The 20,552-nt window shown below is 45.6% G+C and overlaps 1 protein-coding gene across 3 annotated transcripts in view; it reads left to right on the top strand.

The window, feature by feature from the left end:
* Positions 1–20,552, top strand: part of LOC137413863 (ERO1-like protein beta) — a 76,503-nt gene that overhangs the window by 43,620 nt on the left and 12,331 nt on the right. For all 3 annotated transcript variants that reach the window (XM_068099299.2, XM_068099300.2, XM_068099301.2), the window contains 4 exons: positions 3,748–3,840; positions 8,095–8,338; positions 10,610–10,679; positions 11,311–11,397. In XM_068099299.2, the coding sequence (XP_067955400.1) occupies positions 3,748–3,840; positions 8,095–8,338; positions 10,610–10,679; positions 11,311–11,397 (494 nt within the window). The remainder of the gene's footprint in view (positions 1–3,747; positions 3,841–8,094; positions 8,339–10,609; positions 10,680–11,310; positions 11,398–20,552) is intronic.

Below are 20,552 nucleotides of genomic sequence, written 5' to 3'. Positions count from 1 at the left end.
GGACATGTCTGTTTGACATTGTGCTGGATAAATCTTAGTAATACAGTCTACCTGGTTGCCCTTCGTAGTCATTGAAGGCTTTTTGCATGTGACAACCTGGTTAATTTGTTTATTATAGAGGAATTGCTACTTCGACGCCAACCACAATCTAAGACAACAAGCGGCGTAATCTGACGATGAAGAACCTCCAAGAGGACCCAACCACTCACGTTGCAGTCCAGGCAGGAATTGGTGATTTGTTAAAGATGCCAGCGATAACTCCCCACTCTTCACGAAGTACACCGTGGGGTCATTAATATCCACCAACTACACATTATTTGGTAGATGTTAAAGATCCCAGTGTCTTTTGAGAAGAGTAGGCGAGGTATTTCCAGCACCCTGGACAAATTACAAAATTCTTCCAAAATTACCTTTAATATAATAATAATAATAATTCATTTATTTTGTATAGCGCTTTTCAAGTAGCCCAAAGGCGCTTTGACAGAGTGGAAAACATAATGCATAACAATACATGAAAACAACAATTGCAAAAAGACAAGAATCAATGGGGAAATATTTAAAGCAAAAGGAGGGAGAAGGAGAGGAGATAGTCAAGGGTTAAATGCTGTGGGTTGAATGTTGAATGCAGTGTTGAACAGGTGGGTCTTTAGTGATGTTTTGAATGTGGTGAGTGAGGAGGAGTCTCTGATGGTGTGAGGTAGCGAGTTCCAGAGGGTGGGAGCAGCGATGGAGAAGGCCCTGTCCCCCCAGGATCTGAATTTGGTCCGGATGGAGGGGGTCAGGAGGTTGGTACCAGCAGAGCGGAGGTTGTGGGTGGGAGTGTGTCTGGAGAGGAGGTCAGCCAGGTAGGATGGGGCCAGGTTATGGAGGGCTTTGTATGTCAAGAGGAGGATTTTGTACTGGATTCTCTGGGGGATGGGGAGCCAGTGAAGCTTGTAAAGGACGGGGGTGATGTGGTCACGGGTCCGGGAATGGGTGAGTAGACGGGCAGCGGAGTTTTTTTTTTTTTTTTTTTTTTTTGTATACAAGATCGAGGCTCGTGAAAGAGCGAACATTAATCACAGAAAGACAAACAGACACATAAAACAAATAACATCGGGAGCGGTAGACAAGATGGGGAGAGAGGGGGAAGGACACAAACACAACATTTGAGAGCAGGGACCGAGAGACATGGAGACATCGAGAGATCTGTGGGAGGGAGAGGGCTTTGGGGGGGAGGCATGTGAAGGGGGGGAGGCATGTGAAGGGGGGGAGGCATGTGAAGGGGGGGGGGGGGTGGGAGAGGTATAAACATATGGACACTGCCAGGATTTCCAGGAAGTAAGTTGGAATTTCAAACAAGGTGGATCTGGGGTGAATTAGTGGGGGTAGAAAAGATCAAGGTTATGGATGGGGGAAGATAAGAGATGGTGGTGAACAGCTGTTTTAAAGACCTGGAGGGAGGAGAGGGATTGAAGGGAGTGTGGGAGTTTGTTCCACAGGCGGGAGAAAAGAGGAATGAAGAGGAATGAAAGAGTGAAGGTGAGCAGAGAGCCGAGATTTCGGCAGTTTAACCATCAGAGGGTTGCTGGCAGATCTTGTGCGACCTGTAGGAATATTTGGGGGACAGAGCACAGAGAGAGCTGGGGGAGCAAGGCCGGAGAGGAGTCGGTAGAAGACAGAAAGACCACCTACCTGCCTGCGGTGAGTGAGTGAAAGGCCCTCAGAGATAGCTTCATCGCGGGAGATTCCAATGATTTTGAAAGCTTTGGATTCAACAGCGTGAAGCCGAGCCAGGTGTGAGGCAGGAGCACCAGCCCATAGGGGAGAACAGTATTCCATTGAGCTGCGGATGAAAGCCTTGTAAGTGGTGAGGAGCTCAGGTGTGCCGAGGAAGGACTTCGCACGACGGAGGATGCCCAGTCGGCGACTGGCTTTGGAGGCCAGCTTGGAAATGTGGTTTTCCCAAGAAAGATCATGGCAGATAGTGAGACCCAAAAGCTTGAGTGACAGAACTTCTTGGAGAGGATTGTTGAGAAAGTAGATGGGAGGGTTGTCCAGTCGATCTTTTCGGAGAGACATAGTAAGAGAGTGAGATTTGGCAGGATTGAAAGACATGTTCCACTTGTTTGACCAGTCTGTGATTTTGTCCAGGTCTTCAGAGAGTGAGGAGGCTACAGACTGCCGATCTGAGGGAAGAGGAATGGAGCGGCAGAGAGTGGAGTCATCAGCAAAGAGATAGAGAGGATTTTCCAGAGAGTCAGAGAGATCATTGTTAAAGACCAGAAAAAGCACAGGGCCCAGCACACTTCCTTGGGGAACTCCAGCCTGAACAGGAAGGGGAGATGAGAGAAATCCATTCAGGGCCACACGTTGACTACGACCAGAGAGGAAGTCCGCAAGCCATGCATGGAGATTTCCATGGATACCATAGGAGGAGAGTTTGGTGAGCAGAGCTGGGTGCCAGACCGTATCAAAGGCCCTTGATATGTCAAGGGAGACAGCTCTGATTTCCTGTTTGGCATTGAGGACCTCCATCCATTGTTGAGACAGCAGAAGCAGCATGTCCAGAGTAGAGTGACCTGGTCTGAAACCAAATTGATGATCAGAGATCAAGCCATTGGAGAAGAGGAAAGATTTCATATCCGAAGCAATGATGGATTCCATGACTTTGCTGATAATTGGGAGCAGGCTGATTGGTCTGTAGTCGCAAGGATCTGTTTTTGCACCTTTTTTGTGTAAAGCGGTAATGTTAGCTGATCTGAGTTAGCTGAGTTCTGAATGTATTGGAGTTTATTGGTGATTGTTGAGGGTGAACCATAGAGGAGGCTATTGCAGTCGTCCAGACGGGAGGTGATGAAGGCGTGGATAAGGGTTTCTGCAGCCATGGAGGAGAGGGATGAGCGGCGACGGGCAATGTTTTTCAGGTGAAAGAAGGCTGTCTTTGTGATCTGTTTAGTGTATTTGTCGAAGGAGAGGGTTTGGTCAAAGATGACGCCAAGATTCCGGATGAGAGGGGAGGTGGATACTGTGATACCGTCGATGTTGAGGGCAACGTTATGGGTGGATTTTGTGAGCGTTTTTGGGCCAATGATGATTATTTCAGATTTATCACAGTTAAGCTTGAGGAAGTTGATTTGAAGCCAGGATTTTATTTCAGTGATGCAGTTTGTCAGGATAGAGTGGGTGTCGGTGGAGACGGACTTGGTGGAGATGAAAAGCTGGATGTCATCGTGAACATTAGAACTTTAGTCGAACATTAGACCTGGCCAGCCGGTTCGTGAAAGCCTCGGGCCAAAAACATTCCCCGACTGGCCCCACAAGCATGCCACTATTGTGGGAATAATTGCGACTGTTTGCGTAGTAGTAGTAGTAGTAGTAGTAGTAGTAGTAGTAGTAGTAGTAGTAGTAGTAGACGTAGACGACGACGTAGACGACGACGTAGACTTTCAGCACATCCTATTATAGTATATTGAATTTTCCCAAATATAAATCAGTTAATTGATGAAGTTTTGAGTAGTTTATGGTAGTTGCACCTGATATCTTGTAGGTGCTTGCTTTTTCGTTGGCAATTAAAACCCGAGTGTCGTTCCTGGATCAGAGTGGGTAAAGTTGGTGAAAGAGCTCGTTGACCCTTAATTAAATATCGATTTTGATACATGTGAACTGCATATGGGGTGAAGCATCACCTCCCCTCTTCCATATGGTTTTCCTCCTATCCATGATGCCCATCAACATTGATTGACAATTGTTGCTTTCTTATTGCAGGCCTGTGCTTGGAGAAGCGTGTTTTTTACCGGCTCATCTCTGGCCTCCATTCCAGCATAAACGTGCACCTTTGTGCCCAGTATCTCAATGAAGGTATTTTGTTCACTCTATCTAATAACTTTGGTCTCAACGACTGTAGCTAGTTCACTCTACCTGTTTGGTTTGATCTGTATTCTTGATTTTTGTCATTTGTCTGTGATGTAGTGCTGTGCATCACCAACATTTGGTTGTCTCTGAGTGTTCATTTGTTATCGGTTCATTTTTGTGGTACAGTTTAGCTTTTTATTTTGTATACAAAGTCGAGACTCATGGAAGAGCTGAAGAGCAGAGCTTGGTGGGAAAACAACCAAGCTTTTGGGTTAAAAACAACCAAGCCAAGGTTTTTTTTGTTTTTTTTGTCACTCGAGCTTTTGGGTCTCACTATCTGCCATGATCTTTCCATTGGAAAACCACATTTCCAAGCTGTCCTCCAAAGCCGGTCGCCAACTGGGCATCCTCCTTCGTGCGAAGTCCTTCCTTGGCACACCTGAGCTCCTCACCACATGCAAGGCTTTCATCTGCAGCTCAGTGGAATACTGCTCTCCCCTCTTGGCTGGTGCTCCTGCCTCACCTAGCTCGGCTTCACGCTGTTGAAACCAAAGCTTTCAGGATCATTGGAATCTCCCGCGATGAAGCTATCTCTGAGGGCCTTTCACTCGCTCACCGCAGGCAGGTAGGTGGTCTTTCTGTCTTCTACCGACTCCTATCCAGCCTGGCTCCCCCTGCTCTATCTGTGCTTTGTCCCCCAAATATTCCCACAGGTTGCACAAGATATGCCAGCAACCCTCTTCTGGTGAAATTGCCAAAATCAAGACTCTCTGCTCACCTTCAATCTTTCATTCCTCTTTACTCCCACCTCTGGAACAAAGTCCCTCACTCTCTTCAATCCCTCTCCTCTCTCCAGGTCTATAAAACAGCTGTTCACCACCATCTCTTATCTTCCCCCATCCAAACCCTTGATCTTTTCTACCCCCATTAATTCCCCCCAGATCCACTTTTTTTGAAATACCGACTTCTTTCCCGGAAGTCCTAGCAATGTCCATGTTTTATACCTCTCCCACCACCCCCCCCCCCTTCCCATGCCACCCCCCCAAGCCCTCTCCCTCCCACAGATCTCCCGATGTCCCTGTTTTCTGCTGTTGTACTTGTGTGATTTCCTCTCTCTCCCCATCCTGTCTCCCGCTCCCTTTATTTTATGTTTTGTGTGTCTGTTTTTTTTTGTGATTAATGTTAGCTCTTACACGAGCCTCGATCTTGTATACAAAAAAACCCCCAAAAAACAACAATAGTGTGTGGGGCCACTTGGAGAAAGAATGAATAGGTGAAGGGAAGAATGAGAGCAAAGTTGAGGGGGAGGACGACACTGAACAAGCTGGATGCAAGCTCCAACAAGCAGGAGGCAGAAGGGGGAAAACTGATGATGAAACAAAAGTAGAATGAAAAGGAGGGTGACTGAGAGAGGGGGAAAACACAAGAACCTAGCAATGAAGTGGTGTGCTTTGGAAAGTTAGAGGGTAGAAAAGATGGTGAGTATGAATGGGGGATGACTTGCTGGTGATCAACATCGATCTTGAAACCCAGGAGTGGGGAATGGGGTTGAACACTGACTTGGGATCTTAAGGTCCTGAGGTAAAGCCCCAGCTTTGTCAAAATAACACTAGGTGGGTCGAATAAGCCCTCCCATCCTTCCGATGTCGGCAAAATGAGTACCAGCTTGCTTGCTGTCAAGTAGTGACCTGTCCAGGATTGTGATCCCCTAGCCAATGACACTGCCTCGGCAGCCTTATGTGCCTGACTGTGATCTTTCCATCATAAGATGACGTAAAGGTAATTGAGAGACAATACTGAAGTGTGCACAGTACTGGCGTTCCATTTCGGTGGGATGAGACTGGCATCAGATTATCTCCTCACCGAGTGAGGGTCATTAGTGAACCAGTTGGATTTTGATAATCTTTCGCATTGTAATTTCCTCAAGACTCACTGAAGTTCCTTGAGAAGCTCTGAATAATCCAAGTCCATAAATACTGCTACCTTCAGCTGGATTTAAACAATTTAGCATTCCAGACTATTCTGTGTTCTTCCTCCTGGACCATAATGTTTGTATGTCATGAAAGGATGTCCTGGCGGACCCCGACATTCACGGTTGACGTGCGTGGACCCAAGGACTTGGTACTTTGTACTTGCTTGATTATCCATTTTCACCTATGGGTGTGGATCTCAGGTTAACATTGTGGACATTTTCTGTTTAAGGAAAAAGCCTGGGTTACGACGATCGCAAACCCTCTGCATGGAGAGGTGAATGAGGGTGGGGGAAGGGGGGAGGGGGGGGGGGGAGAAGATTATAGATAAGTTATGATGTGGTGAGTGGTTGCTTGGTTTCTTACACAATTTTTTTTGTCATATATTTTTATCGTGAACTGCAAGTGATTATTTAATTATTTATCTATTCTTTAGTCTCATGATTCCTTTAGTCCACATGCGATTAATGTGTAGTGTATGGCACAAATCTTGCACCGATCAGCGAGGCTGGTTCCTGGTACGTTTATAAATGAAATTCTAACACAAGGTCTGTGATGCCAGGATGTTTAAAATTATGCACTTTAAACTCCATGGTTATCTTAAGATAATCCACAATATGGTATCTTCAAGCTTAAACTCGAGGAGTTGAAACTGCAACCATTTCTGGGATCAAGATGCGTTTTGGCGACCCCACATTATTGAAGCAAAACAAACAGGTGGTTTTTTGTTTTTTTAAAATAAAATAACGACATTTTTGGCCAAAGAGTGAGCTAACCTTTTTGGAATTTTATTTTTAAGCATTTTAAATGAAACTAATCATTTGCATTCATCTATCTATAATTCCATTAATCTCTGTGTATGTGTGTGTGTATGTATGCGACAACGATTTCTCGACAACTACCGGTCCGATATACTTGAAACTTGCCAGGTATATATATTGCTGGGGACCCGAGGATGTGCCTTTTCAAGGTTTGAAATTAATCGGACAATTACTTACCGAGCTATGTCCAAAAAACGCTTCAACCAATCAGAGAGCAGCGAGCTATCACGTGTGCCGAACGTGGCGATCAGACTCTGCCTCGGACGGCACATTTGACAGCGTATTCATTTATTTCACGTTGGAAAACTATGTTGCCGTTAAACTATGTTTTAAAACGAATTCAAACTGCGATTAAATTAAAACGATTCATCGGAACTGCGATTTGCGAACTTCCGGACAGTGACGACTTCACTTCCGGCAGCCAATCACAGAACGCTTTGTTGCGTAGGCGTGGCCGATGTGAGACGAGCGGAGCTGAGCGCGTTACGAGCTGACCGCCATTACGGTACGTAATTCGATTTCTTATGCGCATTATTTCTCCCAATTCAGTCAGAGCGAAGGGCGGAAGCGAAGAGCGTTGTTTTTTTTGTTTACGGGCGTACGGGCGGGGTAGAGCGTACGGGTAGCGTTTTTTTTTTTTTTGGCAAGGAACGGGCACCCACGTACGGGCAATGCCCTAGTGTTTGTAAAATTTGAACATTTTCCCTTGTAAATCACGAACCGCCGGAAACTGGTCCCCCTTTTCCTCTTGAAACATTGCCCTGACATTTGCGGCATTTTTCAGGAACGCATCCCCCGCAAATGTTGGGGGTGCGACAGTACTCCTACATCCCAAGCATATACTTGTTAAATTAAACAATTCTTTCCTGATTTCTTTAAATATTTACCTCCGCTACCTAAGGTGGACCGAAGCAGCCTGTCATCTACCTAAGGTGGTTGGAAGTTTTGTATTCACCCCTGCTTGTTTGTCCGTTTGTCTGTGAGCCAGATATCTCAAAGTTGTGGACGGATTTGGACGAATCTTTGTGGACAGGTTGGGTGTGTGACCAGGATGAATTGATTAGATTTCGGTGAAGATCTGGATCCAGATACTGGAATTGAAGTGATTCTTCATCATTGAGAGATACGATAGGGCCAAAAACGCCATATCAAGAAGTTTTGGACAAAATTTGGCAGATGTGCTGGTTAGGTGACAATAACAAGCAGATTAGATTTTAGTTAGGCCGGATCTGCATCTGGACCTTATCAGTGGGATAGAAAACATGAAGTGTGCTCTACCGAAAACATATAGTGGAGGTATGCGCTCTACCGAGTGCCCGTTCTAGTGATGATTGCAATAATTCCACAAGTAGTTTTTGTCAGAGTCGAGGGAATATTTTAATGTTGTGATTAATTTATTCAGATTATCATATTATTTATTCATATGTTTTCTTTTTATACTCTGCCTCCCACCTGTCACATCCTTGGAGGTGTGTATGGTTCCCACTGGGGTCCAAACCCACAGGAGTTTCAACAGCGCTTTGATCCACTGCTAACTCGTGGTGAAGGGCCACGGCGTCTACGTAACCTCTACTTCCTCTACTTGATTGAACTGCGGGCTCTCTCTAAAGCAGCAACCTATTTCCAGCGGCCTGGCTTGCGACTCTACACTGGCAGTGGACCCACTGATGCTGATACAAAAGCATTTTTGCTGGGCCTGCTGAATCTGACACTGTGAGGTTTACTTTGCTTTGTTGCTCTTTTGCTTATCCTGTCCATATCCATGTTTCACCAGGTGCAGTTATCTAATTTTAAAGTTTAAACTATGGTACACCATTCATTGTCACTGAAAGGTCGAGGGATATGAGCTGCTTATTTCATGTTTTGTTTTTATTATTATTAGTCCCCAAGCTGGAGGGGACTACTGTAGGTTTGCTGTGTGTCTCCGTCTGTCTGTCCGTCCAACCTGTGGTTTTCTGCACTTTTCTTCCATACCCTTTAACATATTCAACTGAAACTTGGCACATGGCTTTATTATAAGTTACAGAACATGTTCGAGTTCCTGGGTGTTTCTTCAATTTTTTTAAATTCTGTAAAAAAAAATCTAACATTTATTGACACCGGTAGGGGATTATTATTATTATTATTGTTTTTTTTTGTATACAAGATCGAGGCTCGTGTAAGAGCTGGCACATTAAACACACATTAGCACATATAACAGAAACATCAACTGACACATAAAACAATAAAGGGAGGGGGAGACAAGATGGGGGAGAGAAAGGGAAGCACACAACCACAACAGTAGAGAACAGGGACATCGGGAGATCTGTGGAAGGGAGAGAGCTAGGGGTGGGGGGGGGGGGGGTGGAGCAGGGGGAGGGAAGGGGTACACGGTATAAAACAAATTGACACGACAAGGAATTTCAGGAATGAAGTCTGAGATTGAAAGACGTGGATTTGGGGTGTTTTAATGGGGGTATAAAAGATCAAGGTTTTGGATGGGGGAAGATAACAGACAGAGGGGAGTCGGGTATCGTAAAGCAATTCTCACCCTGGTTTGCTGAGGTTGATGGAATGGCAAGATATCTATTGAATTAATTTTGGCAATACAAGTACGGTACTGTAATGCTCTCTCGAGGCAATTCTTCCCGTGTACCCCACCATTTGAAGGGGCTGGGGCTTCGGATGTTTGCAATTCCCATGGAGGCTCATCAGTCATGTCGTATCCTGTCTGTTCCATATGTGTGAAGATTCTTATGTTTCCTTTTTAAGCTGATCAACTGTGATTGCTTCCATTATTCTTCGTCAAACTATTCCACACTATTCAACACTATAACTACTCTAAATAAATTAAGATCTTGCTATTTGTAGCTGTTTTCCTTTCTCTTCAAGTTGCCTTCTCCTAATTTTCCACCACGACTCCCAAATTAAATCTGCTTTTGTTTACTTGGTAACGATCCTTTTATATATGTAACTCATTTCTGTCATGTCTGCACATTATCTTCCCCAATGTCTTGTTTGATCTATGCTCTTAACCAAGACTTAACAGCCCAGGAACCAACATGGTTACTTTATGCTGAACCTTTTGTGCAGCTGCAGTGGAGTTTCCTTAAGAACACTAGTAATGAATCTCGTTGTAGCGAACATCACTTTTGGTAGACAATATATTTTTTATGCCTCTGCCGCCAAAGTCGCTGGAGGCATTATGTTTTCGGGTTGTCCGTCCGTCCGTCTGTCCGTGATAGGTTTTTGTTACTGCAATGACTAGAGAACGGCTGAAGGGATCTAATTCAAACTTAGAGCAGGTATGTATAATGAAGTAAAGATTAACTGATTACATTTTGGGGTCAAGAGGTCAAAGGTCAGAGGTTATGTTAAGTAAAAATTATGTTGCCGTACCAACTTGTGAACCAGTAATGGGATTTTGAACAAACTTGGTATAAGTATATATTTTGTTGCAAAGATGAACTGGTTATTTTGGCATCAAAGGTGAGTAGTGAGGTGATATTGGTGGTCAGAGGTCATGTCAGGTAAAATGTGATACTTGAGGGCAGCTGAATGGATTTAAATCAAACTTGGTGCAGGTATACATAATGATGTAATAATGTGGGAGGAGGCATATCGGTCGACGTCTTAACATCGAAGTGTCGTTCTAGTTTATAATAAATCGAATTAAGTATGGTGAATCGTAACACACAGAATATTTAAATTAAAAATAAAAACTTTATTGAAATATTGTGGAGAAATTAAGTGAAGCTATTGTGTCTGATCCAACAAGTGTGATTATGGTCAATAATGACTCAAAGTTGAAAAACAGGTGAAAAGTATAAATTTACATTTTGATTTTTTTTTTTGTGCCTTTTCATCTGTGAAATTATGATGGAATCTCACTCACCATTGGTTGTTAAAATTCATAACTGCATTGTTCCGGTGTTTCTGGTTTGGTCCAACTTCCTTTGTAGTTTAATGTCTCCTGTTATCTGTCGCCCCTCTTCACTTGCCCAGTTCCTTCCCCATGCACTTTGATGAGACTTCAATGTTTTGTGGGGATGGACAAGCTGTAGAATCATTGAAGGTAGGATTATTTTATCTTTTGCCAAACCTCTAATCTGTCTTGTATGAATGAATGAATGAATGAATGATCGTTTTAAGGCCATTTTCCCTGCTGGAGCAGGGGGTTAGCCCTGCTGGAGCAGGTTAGTCATGGTTAGCCCCATGACAATCATGGTTCCCTGTTTGAGGCAATGTTTTTATGGCCGGATGCCCTTCCTGACGCCAACCTTTGGTCACGCTCTTACCGCAGGGATACGGTGTACACACCGTGATCATTCATCCCAGCAAGCTGGTACTCAATTTGCCGACCTCGGAAGGATGACAGGCTGAGTCAACCCCCCTGGCGTTAATTCAGCGATCGACCGGGATTCGAACCCAGGATCCTAGGATCCCAAGCCGGCATGCTAACCGCTAAGCCAACACCAGGGCTCGTGGGAATTGGGAATTCGGACTGTAGGGATAATGGGAATTCGGACTTTTTTGGGGGAATGAATAAGGGAGGGATATTGGATCCTGGCTTTGGGGATCTAAAGCACCAAGCCCAGGTAAACACCAGTGATGTCTCGAACATCAATAATTGAAGTTTATTATGGTTATGTATAAACAGCATTAATAATTAATGAGTAATGATTTAAATTATTCATCCTTCACAGGAACAATTCCGCCTGCATTTCAAGAACATCTCACGAATCATGGACTGTGTCACCTGTGATAAGTGCAGGCTTTGGGGAAAGCTACAGGTGAGAATGTGTCAATCAAACACTCTCTCTCCTTTCATCCCTTCACAGGACCTCCCTCCCTCCTCCTCCTCCCTCTCCACCCCAACCTAAGTCAATAGACACAAGCCCCCTCTAGGTAATTGGGGGGCTTATGCCGAGAGCAATCTCACCATAATTTCTCGACTTGTTAGGTGGTGCATAACGAGGTTGTAGGCAATTGAAGAATTTGCTTGAGGAAGTACGAGGTTATAAATGGCATTTTCCATTAAGGTTTGACCCCAATCCTCGTGCTAGAGTGTAGACTATCTAAGCCTGCACTGGACTTCAATTGACCCACCCACCCTACCCCTTTCCCCATTTTGAATGATTTAAAGAATGACATTTGACATTTTAGATGTCATCAACTGTGGCAATTGACTAACAATGGTTCGGGTTCGCACAAACTCTTGAATCGTCTAAAAATGTAAATAACTCCAGAGTTTAATGGGTACTCCAAAGCCTCAATAATCCACCCTTTTATGATTCCTGACCTAACAAAGCCCATGATCTTGATGTTTCTGACATTGGCCTCTATCGTCAGACAAACTGCAAAGCCCTGCGATAATTAATATGCAACTGGAGCTGATTGGTCGGCTCACTCACAAAGTTTACGAGGTTAGAAATTATCTTTTTATATAGCATCCTTGATTATCGGCTTTTTACATATTTTGATACGCATTGCCCTCTGCCTAAAGGATGGTGCAAGTTTGACGATGAGCAAATGGTTAGAAATGACACTTTGTAATACATGGATTTCCTGAGATCCCAGCAGAGATACACATCTCATCAGGTGCAAACTGTGAGTGAACAGGATAAATAAAATCAAACGGAACGGAATCAAAGGAAGCGGTTCAGTTTGGCATTTTTAATATGAAATAGGCAAAGCCTAGAAACAAACGAAACCCTTTGGAATTGCCCTTTGGAATTACCCTTTGGAATTGCCCTTTGGAATTACCCTTTGGAATTGCCCTTTGGAATTACCCTTTGGAATTGCCCTTTGGAATTACCCTTTGGAATTGCCCTTTGGAATTACCCTTTGGAATTGCCCTTTGGAATTACCCTCTGGAATTGCCCTTTGGAATTACCCTTTGGAATTGCCCTTTGGAATTGCCCTTTGGAATTGCCCTTTTGAATTGCCCTTTTGAATTGCCCTTTTGAATTGCCCTTTGGAATTGCCCTTTGGAATTACCCTCTGGAATTACCCTCTGGAATTGCCCTTTGGAATTGCCCTTTGGAATTACCCTTTGGAATTGCCCTTTGGAATTGCCCTTTGGAATTGCCCTTTGGAATTGCCCTTTGGAATTACCCTTTGGAATTGCCCTTTGGAATTGCCCTTTTGAATTGCCCTTTTGAATTGCCCTTTTGAATTGCCCTTTTGAATTGCCCTTTTGAATTGCCCTTTGGAATTACCCTCTGGAATTACCCTCTGGAATTGCCCTCTGGAATTGCCCTCTGGAATTACCCTTTGGAATTGCCCTTTGGAATTGCCCTTTGGAATTGCCCTTTGGAATTACCCTTTGGAATTGCCCTTTGGAATTACCCTCTGGAATTACCCTCTGGAATTGCCCTCTGCAATTGCCCTCTGGAATTGCCCTTTGGAATTGCCCTTTGGAATTGCCCTTTGGAATTGCCCTTTGGAATTGCCCTTTGGAATTGCCCTTTGGAATTGCCCTTTGGAATTGCCCTTTGGAATTACCCTTTGTAACCCTTTAGAATTAAACATAGTGGGTTAGAAAGGTTCTCCATTTTTAACGGATGGAAGGAAGGAAAAGTCAATTATTGAAGCAGCTTCACCACTTAAAAATATATTTTTAATTATTTGTTAGAAATGTTACCAATAGTCCAAAAAGGTTAGGTCGGTCTTTTGACTGCCACTGGTAACATGTAACGCAGTGCTACCTGCCACATGGTCAAGTAGTCAGCGACTAAACCGACTGCCCTCACTGGCTTGCTAATGGGGAGGGTGACTGACACCCTGCAGAACAAAAAACTATACCTGTTAAAGGGCAGATGAGCTCCCTTGGGGAGCCAACGGCCATCCAGTAAGGAGATGGTGTCTCCTAAAAAAACACCCATCGGGTTGGACTGGTCTTTTCTGTAGTAGGTTGTAGGTTATAGACAGCAACCGCCCAGGGTAGTACTCCCATTCTGACTTAGGAGCATTAAAGTGGTGCCCAGAACCATCTTGCACTCTCCGTGTCAGGATTGCTGGTCTTACTTTCTGTCTCACTCGTACTACAGCTAGCTCGTACTACAGCTACAGCTAGCTCGTACTACAGCTAGCTACACTAGCTAGCTAGTGCAGCCTAGCTTTAATCTCTTCCTTGCAAACAAACGTCATACACTTTTCTGACTCATTTTCACTCATCACGTTTATATTCTCTTATTTCTCTTTATGCAGTTATTTTATTTAAGGCCTGGCCTCGGTAAGGACTATATAGTCCGTGACTGGAGCCTTCAACATAAAAACGTCCAATAATTCCAAGGAAAAGGTGAAAAACGATGCACATTTCATTCTAATTGGATGAGGGACTAAAGGCCTTCAATAACTTGTGTGTATGCTCGTCCTTTTTCAAAATGAGCAGGTGTTGTGGAAGAAAAGTGGTAAAAAAAAGACTTTAAAATATTTCCTTTTTCATTACAGTGAAAGTTTTTATTTTTATGGAAGAGTTCAGTAATGCATGTGCTCCAATTTTTTTATTCCATTGTTATAGCATTGAAAAGGAGTCATTTTATTGTGAAAGAACTGAACGAGACTTGCTTTACTCTGCCAAACCCCCCGATTCCTTTCTTACCTGAATGCGGACCCTGAATGTGGTGATCAATGCCCACAAATGAGCGAAAGCGTTGCAAATAATATCGACGTTCTTGCATCTCGATTCGTGAAGAAAGATATTCCATATTCCATATTCATTGTGATTGTCACTGAATAGTTATGCAGCCATTTTATGCCGCGATCCATTTTCCCCAGATAATTATTCGGTGAGTCACTCACCCTCCTTTTGGAGATGAGCAATTACGATTGTTTTGCCATGAATGGTGACTTCAAACTATTCGAGATGATTCTCGGTAAATAAACGAGGGGTGTTGCTCTTGGAGTGTGGATTTTAACAACTGGTTAGCAAACGTCAAACCAATGCGAGATACAAAATGAGGTGTGCAACATTATTTTATTTTTTTTAATTTTTTTAAATACACATAATCGAGGCTCGTGAAAGAGCTAACATTTATCACACAAACAAATCAAACAAACAAAGTGTATAAAAAGGGGAGCGGTAGACAAGATGGGGAGAGAAGGGGAAGCACATAAACACCAACATATGTGAGGGACATCGGGAATGTGTGGGAGGGAGAGGGCTTGGGGGGAGGCGGTGTGGGAAGGGGGGGGGGGGGGTGGGGAGGGGGGAGAAGTATAAACACAAGGACACCAAGGACTTCCAGGAAAGAAGTCGGTATTTCAAAAAAGAGGATTTGGGGTGAAATTAGCGGGGGTAGAACAAATCAAGGTTTTGGATGGGGGAAGATAAGAGATGGTGGTGAACAGCTGTTTTAAATACCTGGAGGGTGGAGTGGGATTGAAGGGAGTGGGGGAGTTTGTTCCAGAGGCAGGAGAAAAGAGGAATGAAAGAGTGAAGGTGAGCAGAGAGTCTTGTTTTTGGCAGTTTAACCATAGGGTTGCAGGCAGATCTTGTGCGACCTTTAGGAATATTTGGGGGACAGAGCCCAGAGAGAGCTGGAGGAGCAAGGGCGGAGAGGAGTCTGTAGAAGACAGAAAGACCACCAACCTGCCTGCGGTGAGTAAGTGAAAGGCCCTCGGAGGTAGCTTCATCACGGGAGATTCCAATGATTCTGAACGCTTTGGTTTCAACAGCGTGAAGACGAGCTAGGTGTGAGGCAGGAGCACCAGCTCAGAGGGGAGAGCAGTATTCCATTGAGCTGCGGATGAAAGCCTTGTATGTGGTGAGGAGCTCAGGTGTGCCAAGGAAGGACTTCGCACGATGGAGGATTCCCAGTCGGCGACTGGCTTTGGAGGCCAGATTTGAAATGTGGTTTTCCCAGGAAAGATCATGGCAGATAGTGAGACCAAAAAGCTTGAGTGACAGAACTTCTTGGAGAGGATTATTCAGAAAGTGGATGGGAGGGTTGTCCAGTCGGTCTTTTCGGAGAGACATCGTAAGAGAGTGAGATTTGTCAGGATTGAAAGACATGTTCCACTTGTTTGCCCAGTCAGTGATTTTGTCCAGGTCTGCAGAGAGTGAGAAGGCTGCAGACTGCTGATCTGAGGGATGAGGAATGGAGTGGCAGAGAGTGGAGTCATCAGCAAAGAGATACAGAGGATTTTCAAGAGAGTTGGAGAGATCATTGTTGAAGCCAGAAAAAGCACAGGGCCCAGAACACTGCCTTGGGGAACTCCAGCCTGAACAGGAAGAGGAGATGAGAGAAACCCATTCAGGGCCACACATTGACCGACTAGAGAGGAAGTCCGCCAGCCATGCGTGGAAATTTCCATGGATACCAAAGGAGGAGAATTTGGTGAGCAGAGCGGGGTGCCAGACCGTATCGAGGGAGACAGCTCTAATTTCCTGTTTGGCATTGAGGACCTCTATCCATTGTTGAGACAGCAGAAGCAGCATGTCCAGAGTAGAGTGACCTGGTCTGAAACCAAATTGATGATCAGAGATCAAGCCATTGGAGAAGAGAAAAGATTTAATATCCGAAGCAATGATGGATTTCATGACTTTGCTGATAATTGGGAGAAGGCTGATTGGTCTGTAGTTACTAGGATCTGTTTTTGCACCTTTTTTATTCTTACCGTTAAAATCATTGAGAAAATGAGAGCTCTTGAAGGTTGACACGGCGTTGACATTGTCGAACTTGTGATAATAGTAGATTGCTGAAACCTTGTGCAATGATGTTCAGAGTGTAGAACGAGTTGGACAGGAAGTGCCAACGCTGTTCGAATTAATTTTCTCCAAGATGGCGGCCAACATAGTCACGTGGCCTGTGGGCTAGGTAGATATTGAGGTCCTTTTGAAGGAGAGCGTCAAACTAGCTGATGTTCACAGGAGACGGTCTGCCGAATTTTATCCTTTGCTTTCACGCAGTTGTTTACATGAGGCAGGGAGTTTTAAAATGGCCACAAATTAGTATTTCATTTTGAGCATTCTTGTCTAAAACAAATTGCTACCACTCAAACAAACGAACTTGGCAAAGCTCTAATTTGGCTAATTGCTGGATTTCTCTACTGGGAATTGCAGAAGAATTGGATTACTGTCTTGGAAGCGAGTCCGACAGGATGGTGCACAGGTAGTGCACTTACCTTTTGAGCTGTATGGTCTGAGTTCATTAGGCACCTTTGAAATGACGTAATCTGCCCCAGATTGTGTGCATACCTCCAGGCTATCTTGCCAGTCATGCATGTACAACAAAAGAGAACACACATGTCGTGGTCATGCTATTTTCAGGCCCCCAACATGATAGGAAATATGGGAGGACTATTCGTGAAGTACCCTGAAGCCTTTAATGAAGAGGGTTGGGTCAGGAAGTATTAATGGTGGGGGTAAGAAGTGGAACATTTAATGGAAGAGACAGATCGACCTCAGTTGGAAGAATCCGGATTTTCTCGCACATAAAAAATATCACGGTACTGGTATTTGTTGTTTTGAGCACAATGTTATTGTTACGGACGCGGTTTGGATGTTATTTTTGACCGAGCGGTTGGTATGACCGCGACCGAACAGTTATTCCCCGACTAGACCCCGATTCCACCCAGACGTTGACCAAATCGCGCTATGCTAAATCAATGATGGAAAGGACACAACGACTGGGATAGATGAAACGACGCAAGGGTACAGTTCTCAAGACCTCCGGAGGAGGGTATAATTACAGTGGTGGAGAAAAGGGGGTAGATTACACGGTAGTGAGGTAAAGACACAGAAGAGATAGGCACTTAAATTACAGTCTTATCTTAGCCCAGACAGACCACAGACAAACGGAACAAGGCTGACTTACACAGGGATTGATGGCAGGAAGGGACAGGTAGTCGATAGCACAAGGTGCACCTTGGCTCGGGGACAGGATAAAGCACGGTCCAGTCCAGAGATGCGGGGAGGCCTCACAGCGCTCGGAGGGTACGTCTTGCTTGCTCCAAGCTCAGCGCGCATCTGACGTCACCTCCCTCTTCCTGCGCATGCTCAGCGGGGAGTGACACGCCCTCGGCTGGTTGGCTCCGCCCCCCTGGGGCCGGTCCGCCGCTTCCATTGGGTGCGGGGGTTACCGGGCTCCGCCCTTGACGAGGAGCTGACAGGGAGCCCCTATTTGGTAACCCCGTCGAGCACATGTTCGATGGCGGCTCGCTGGGAAGGCCTCATGCCCTCCCAACACCCCCTACCAACCAAGTCGGAGTGAGGACGCGCACTCCCTGTGCACGCCGCCGCCGTTGCTGTTGTTGTTGTTGTTGCTGAACCGTGAGGAAGAGCTGCGGGGAGGTATTGGGAGGTCCTAAACTTCCTAACGGTGCCATACAATCACATTCTGGTGCAACGAAGGGTCAGAATTAATGGAAACGAGTCCTTAACTGACATAGACTAAGAATAACTAGCAAGATGTCCTATAGTTGTCTTACATGAGATGCGGTGAACCTGGGCACGACATTTAATGGGGGAAATAGGGGGAGGTCGGGTCTACAGAGTGTTGTTTACAGAAAATGGGACTAGGGAATGGGGGATTGGGGATAGTTGGGAAGTATTGAGGAAATAGGGGAATATTTACAAGCGGATATGGATGGATGCAAATCCCATATCCGCAACATTGCACCCTTCTCTACCTCGGGGCGTCCCGACCCGATAAATTTTTACCTACTTTAGTGTGGCACTCAGATGTAGTTCCCTCTACTATTAACTCAACCCTGAGTGCGACAGTTTTACAGATGTTCACAAATGAGTAAATATGTCCCCCTGCGACGTTGCACCCTTCTCCTAACAGAAACACACCCACAGGATAACCGAATCGCGGAAAGCATCCTCAAACTAAACATACAGCCGGTAGGGAGCATTATTTATACAACACTGATATTTACACTACGATCCAGGACCTGTTCTTTGAGGAACACATGCAGATGTTATGCATAGGGAGAGCACGCATGCCAGCATCGATACACCAACCCACGAGTGCCCTGTGGCCCTACGGCCTTTAATAATGTGCAGAGCACCCCGTCCAAGCACCAAAAGCACCACCCCATACGCACAGTCAGCACCATCCGGTGCACCAATAAAGTGTTCAATAACAATGCACAATCAAGTGTCCATGGTCACCGGTGGTGTCGCAGCCGGCCGATGTTCTGCCGCTGGTCTTGCCTTCATGGAGTGCACTTGGCCTTCTGGCTTCTTTAGAAATAAAGAAAGGCGCCAACCGCGTCCATTTCTAAATTGTGGCCGTCAGGGGGGCCAACTAAAAGTGGTTCACCTGTATGGCATAGGTGCCACGTTGACCCAGAGGTCCATCCACGGGTGGTGCTTGACCGCAAAAGAACTGCGGTCCATTGTGGGCGGCCACAAAAATTGTGGTCCATATGGTGTATCGATCCAGGCAGCAAGCAGCGGAAGTACAGGCCCACAACTGCGGAGCCAGCACCTCTCTCTCCTCTCTCTCTGCCCCAAAGCCAGATCCTCGGAGGTGGGAGACAAAAGAAGACAAGTGAGTAAGGTGGTAAGGGCGCAAAAGTGCATGCAATTCAAGGTAATGCACACTGGGGGCACATGGGAACCAGGTGAGACAGGCACGTTCCTACCGTACGCCCCCCCCCCCCCACCAGGTAACCTACATTGCCCCTCCCTTACCCCTTACTGTATCCACAAAACACAACACTACCCATAAACATATACTTTACACATCAACAAACGTCCCTACTGTCTTCCCCGTTCCTCCCATAAACCAAATTCGTCTTCTCTCCCTCCTAACCAATCAAATTTGCCATTTCCAACTCTCATCAAAATTTGCCATCTCCAACTCAACATCAAAATTTGCCATCACCAATTCATCATCAGTCCCTCCTAAGGAGGGAGAGATGGAATCACCCCAATGTCTCATCCACGTCGTGATGCGTCTCACAAATCCACACAGCAATTCTCCTTTCCTGCAACACAGAACAAAGGAACACAGGTGTGGAGTCATCATCACCACCTCACGTAAGTGGCTGTGTATGGTGCGACAGGTTCATCAATCCTAACTATTTCCTAAATGACTTTAACAACTTTACATTACCCGGGGTCTTTCCCTGCCAATCCATTGGCCAACTTACACTATGGGTTCTAAAAACCAATTCCCATTGACCAAACTGTGGTGCTTCTCAATTTGGGGTCTCACTCCCCCGATTCAACACTCGGTGCCCCCGCACAATTTCGGTGGCTGGGTCGTGTGACGCTCCCAGCTGGTCCGCCCACCTGCACACCTCTACCACTGTTGTTGCCTACCGAGCTCACCTGCTCCTCCCCCTAACCTAACTAACTGGGGAAGGCCCTCTCACACTCTCACCCCCTCAGTGCCCTCTCTGGCACGGGCTGCCCGATCCACACCCGGGATCCTCAGGCACCCACTGACACTAACGGCTCCCAGAGCCCACCTGCGGCCTCACCTGGCCGACATCTAACAGTGGCGGAGTGCCCAACCATTCACACTCATACTAACAGGCCACACGACCAGCCAATTTCACCACACCAATGCACCCATCCACAATACCATTCTGCAACCGCACCACAAATGCCAATATCCAACCACAATTTACCTATACCTTCTAACTATTCTTTAAACTACCCTCCCCGGGTACTCGTGAAAAGGGGTCCACTCTTCCCCCATCCACACCTTCGCACCATGCACACCACTCCGTACCACTTACTCCAACTCTCTCCACACCACTCATTCTCCGCTCCATATATTCCACACACCTGTACTTGCACACCTGTGCTCGCATACTTGGTGCCGCCTGCACCCTTCTCTCCCCCAAGCGCATTCGCGCTGATCCACGACACTCACTACTCACCATGACACTCATCCGCAATGCTCTCTCATTCATCACTTGTACACTCACACACACCTCGGAGCATTGCCTCACCGATGCCTCATTTGAAGCTGCTCACCAG

The sequence above is a fragment of the Myxine glutinosa genome, chromosome 11 (genome assembly GCF_964187855.1).
Source record: "Myxine glutinosa chromosome 11, kmMyxGlut1.1, whole genome shotgun sequence".
NCBI lineage: Eukaryota > Metazoa > Chordata > Myxini > Myxiniformes > Myxinidae > Myxine > Myxine glutinosa.
Note: the sequence above shows the minus strand (reverse complement) of the source record. Positions and strands in the feature narration are given on the sequence as shown.